The sequence below is a fragment of the Endocarpon pusillum genome (genome assembly GCF_000464535.1).
Source record: "Endocarpon pusillum Z07020 unplaced genomic scaffold scaffold1300, whole genome shotgun sequence".
Taxonomy (NCBI): domain Eukaryota; kingdom Fungi; phylum Ascomycota; class Eurotiomycetes; order Verrucariales; family Verrucariaceae; genus Endocarpon; species Endocarpon pusillum.
The window spans coordinates 448,843-453,521 of record NW_006913659.1 but is presented as its reverse complement, the minus strand read 5'-3'; the positions used below and the strand labels follow the sequence as shown (position 1 = coordinate 453,521).

The 4,679-nt window shown below is 48.2% G+C and overlaps 1 protein-coding gene across 1 annotated transcript; it reads left to right on the top strand.

Annotated features, from left to right (window-relative positions):
• Nucleotides 1-1,035: 1,035 nt before the first annotated feature.
• EPUS_00797 (uncharacterized protein) lies at nt 1,036-3,221 on the top strand (the record flags this gene model as incomplete). Its single annotated transcript, XM_007801577.1, has 2 exons — nt 1,036-1,160; nt 1,226-3,221. The coding sequence occupies 2 exons, from the start codon at nt 1,036-1,038 to the stop codon at nt 3,219-3,221; spliced, it is 2,121 nt and encodes a 706-aa protein (XP_007799768.1).
• Nucleotides 3,222-4,679: the final 1,458 nt, after the last annotated feature.

Below are 4,679 nucleotides of genomic sequence, written 5' to 3'. Positions count from 1 at the left end.
ACCACCTTGCGAAACAATTCTCATTTCCAGAGTTGCCTTGCTCATGGCGTGCTGCGGTACCAGTCAGCAGTCCTCGAAAAGCTGAAGTCTCACGGAATCACACCAATGGAAGGAGTTTGACGCGTTTTAGTCGGAGTCTTCTGCTCAGCTATCCTTCCAGCTCGTCATAGCTTCCATTGGGATGTCCTCCCAGAAAACTGGCTGCAATAGCTCTGACTCTTGTCATATCAAATGCTCTGTACAATTGCTTATTAGGCAGCTTATATGAAGAAATGAACCTGTTTACACTGCGCCTGAGGTCTGGTTGTTTGTGTGCTTAATAACTGTCTCAGTGTTCCACTTGCATATCGTCCAACCTCAGGGCCAATGTTTTCTGAAACAGACATACGGAGTCTGTTCTTAATTTAAAGTTGGTCCATCTTTCACAAGTAAGAATCTTGTATCATTTTCGCGTGGGAGTCTCTTCGCATGAGGGCTAGCTTGGGTTGATGCTTCAGGTTTCTTGCATATCTTCCCTGTTAGTCCCTGGCCAAGTACTGGCTGCATATCTGCACCTTACAATCCATCTTGTGTTATATTCTGAATGGCTTCTTAATTTCTGTTGTTAGCTATCAAGTTTTAATAGCCTGCAACCGTCTGAAAGCATGTTAGCTTTGTAATCTTTAATCCTATTACTGATCTTGCGCACTGGCTCCACACAGAGCTCTCCTTGATCAGGAGTAAAACCCATGAACACCGAGTCCATATGGCGTGTGAAGTTACGTACTCAAGCTACTGGTTACGAGACTCTGCAAAATCTACGATGGATTCCAATATCTTCAAGCGTGCAAATGTTGTAGAAGTAATAGCACAAAACTGCTCTGGACAAACATCCATGCATGCCAAGTAACTGCCTGCTGCAATATAAATATATCATAATATGTCATCAACTACTAATCCATGTCACGGACTATATTTCGTAGCCTATGCAGCCTGGCTCAGACCCGACATCATATTCCCAAATATTTCTTCGGCACCTCCTCATGTTCTCAGGCCATGGATCCCAAAACAAAGCAATTGTATCTCGCCGATGCGCCTCCGAACGTGGTCAAGCTTGAGATTAAACCACATTTTGAAGCTTTGACCGACAAGCAAAAACGATATGCTCATCATATCAGCAGGTTACTTACACGCTTCCCCGGGCTTGCTGCAAGCAATGGAATTCAACAGGCTAATGGTTTTGCAGGGCTTCATTTCTTGGTACCCGGGTTACACTGCGTCAAGTTTCTCCCGAATCAGAACCAATATACGATCTGATCATTACTCTCTACAAATCATGCAAAGGGGAATGGAAAACATTGGCTGAAAGGACAGGCACCTCATTGCAAGACCTCACCAGCTTCTTGGAGTACGCCACACAGTTTTTGGGCAACTGCGGCAACTACAAGGGTTTCGGAGACTCAAAGTTTATTCCAAGGCTTTCGCAGGAGGCGTTGAGGAAGCTCGCGTCATGTTCTCCAGAAAGCGAAAAAGCTTTGCAGAAGGCAATGACCGCAGGCGGTGGAATATACGAGACCAAAGACACAGCGCTTATGCATCTGGGTTACCCGCAAGATGGGCATATGACGGCCTATTATCCCGACTCACCCACAATCACAAAGGAGGAGATATCGTCAATTGGAGACCTGCTAGAAAAGAAGAAACTGCTGCTCGAGAATACCAGGCTCCGGAAGACATCAACGGGAGATTTTGAGCTCCTAATCGCCAGTGCTGAGAGCAACCCAGCACCTGCGAACAGAGACCTTGGCGACATCGATTACTTAGATCTAGAGGCAGAGCTTGCGGGAAAGAAGTTAAAGTTCGTCTTCGGGGATTACTCTAAAGAAATGGAAAACATAAGCAATGAATCTGGCAAGGCAGCAGAATACGCCAACAACGATGTCCAGAAGTCCATGCATGAGCAGTACCGGAGATCTTTTCACACAGGCTCGATCCAAGCCTTCAAAGAGAGCCAAAGATATTGGATCAGAGACAAGGGACCCATGGTAGAATGCAACTATGGCTTCATTGAAACCTACCGTGATCCTCATGGCGTTCGAGGAGAGTGGGAAGGTTTCGTCGCGATGGTGAATCAAGAGCGGACGCGAGCATTCGGCAAACTCGTCGAGTCCGCCTCGAGCATGATACCAAAATTACCCTGGAGCTCCGACTTCGAAAAAGACAAATTCCTCAGTCCGGACTTTACCTCTCTAGAAGTCCTCTCCTTCGCCGGAAGCGGCATCCCAGCTGGGATCAACATCCCCAACTACGACGACATCCGGCAAAACCTAGGATTCAAAAACGTCTCCCTGGGCAACGTCCTCAGCGCCAAATCCCCCAACGAACCCATCCCCTTCATCCGCGCCGCTGACGATGTCCTGTACCGTAAGTGCCGCGATCCGGCATTCGAAGTGCAAGTTGGGATCCACGAACTTCTCGGCCACGGGACGGGAAAACTACTTCAAGAAATCGAACCGGGCGTCTACAATTTCGACCATGTCAATCCGCCCATAAATCCGGTCACCAACAAACCCGTGTCAACATGGTACAAGCCCGGACAGACCTGGTCGTCGGTCTTCGGGCCCATCGCCTCTTCCTACGAAGAATGCCGCGCCGAATGCGTCGCCATGGTGCTGGGCTGTGACTTTGGGATCCTCAAGATCTTCGGCTTCGGCACTGGAAAGGAAGACATGAACAACGAGGCCGGCGACGTACTCTACGTGGCGTACCTGCAGATGGCGCGCGCCGGGGTCGGAGCGCTGGAGTACTGGGACCCGCAGAGCCGGAAGTGGGGCCAGGCACACATGCAGGCTCGATTTAGCATTTTGCGCACGTTCATGGACGCAGGCGACAATTTCGTCGAATTGAAGGCGTCCAGAGACGATCTCTCGGATCTGGAGATCCATCTTGACCGCTCCAAGATATTGAGTCATGGCCGGCCGGCTGTGGAGAGGTATCTGCAGAAATTGCATGTGTATAAGAGTACGGCGGATGTGGAGGCGGGCAGGAAGTTGTATGATGAGGTTACGGGGGTGGATGAGTGGTGGGGTGGGAAGTTGAGGCCGGTTGTGCTGGAGAAGAAGACGCCGAGGAAGGTTTTTGTGCAGGCAAATACCGTGCTGGAGGGGGAGGATATGGTGTTGAGGGAGTATGAGCCCACCATGGAGGGTATGATACAGAGTTTTGCTGAGAGGGATATTTGAGACGAGGATATGGACGTTACTCGTGACGATAGAACGCTCGCGTATCGTGGAGATGATGTAGATAGGAGCCCGAACCGTAAAGAAAATGGTTTGAGCGCAGGTAAGATAAAAAAAAAGTCAAGCTTCACGACGTCACATTGCAAGGCACAGCGAGGCGTCGAGGTAGACAGGGCCAGGGAAGTGTATATACAGTAGACACGAAACTCGTCCTTGGTCCGCCTTCAGGTCCATACTCCCATCCACCTTTCTGGCGTAGACTTCGACCAACTTAAAAAAAAGGTTCAATGTGAGCTGCTAGTTTCGGCAGGCACTGGTCCTTCTCATCCAATCCGATAGAAGAGATCTGCTCGATCTGTGCCGATTCTGGGGTACAGAGGGTACAGTCGATGGAAGTCCAGAATTAGTGAGCTGTAGTAGCGTCGTTGCGCAGCGATGAGCCGAGCATTGGAACCCCGTCACCCGATGAAGGAGGAAAAGAAGCAGAAATTTTGATTTCAGAGTTGCAAGAGGATACTTGTCTTCGATGATCTTCAAGGCTCATTTTCAGTCGTTTTGAAGCTTGAAAGTCATGTTCTTTTTTGAATTTTCGTAGCTTGTTCGCTATTGATGTAACCCCAGTAGGGTCGCTGGACCCAGATGTTTTTGCTTCGTGATGCTTTTAGACCATCCTGTGATGGGCGATAGGTATTGTTTCTCCCTTGAATGTCGGAATAAGGGAGTATATGCCAAGATGCTGAAGACGGGCGCTAATCTGATTAGGATAACTTTGGTCTACTACGTACGTAGTACGAGGTGCCGCCCAGAAGTAATGAGATTTCGCCCTAGAGGGTATAGCGTGTAGACCAGGGTATTCGACCAATCAGAGGCCGTAGAGTCTCTCGTTTGGAGCTGAATTTGCTCTCTCTCGTTGCTATAGCTATCTCTGTACATATTTATAGATCGTTTGGAGCTCTGTGTGCAGCGTGAGGGTAATAACAACTTTCGTGGATGAGAAATATACAATTTGAGTGGTGTATAAAAGACGTAATTAATACCAAAACACTAAGGATTCTGGTGTACTAATACATGAGATAGCGTAATATGTAGTACGAGAAGCTTGTATCAAACTAATCCCAATGCAGTATCTCATTACTTCTGGGCGGCACCTCGTAGTTACTGAAAAATGTAAGAGACCTAAACGGAGTGACTGCCCCTCCTAGTCTCCCTGCCGGCCCTTGTGGTCCTCCCACCGGGCCCTTATCCACCTTTCTGGCGTAAAATGATCCGCTTGATTATTGGTCGACGTAGATGACTAAGATAGGCCCAATCGGGTTAGCGCCCGTAACCTTAACCTTAAGTTGAACCAATGAGAAGCCGTTTATAGAACCTTATATCAATATACACTAATCAAATTAGGAAGTAGCAACACCAAAAGAATAGATTTTGCTACATCTCTGCTACAAAGAGGGTAAATGACGT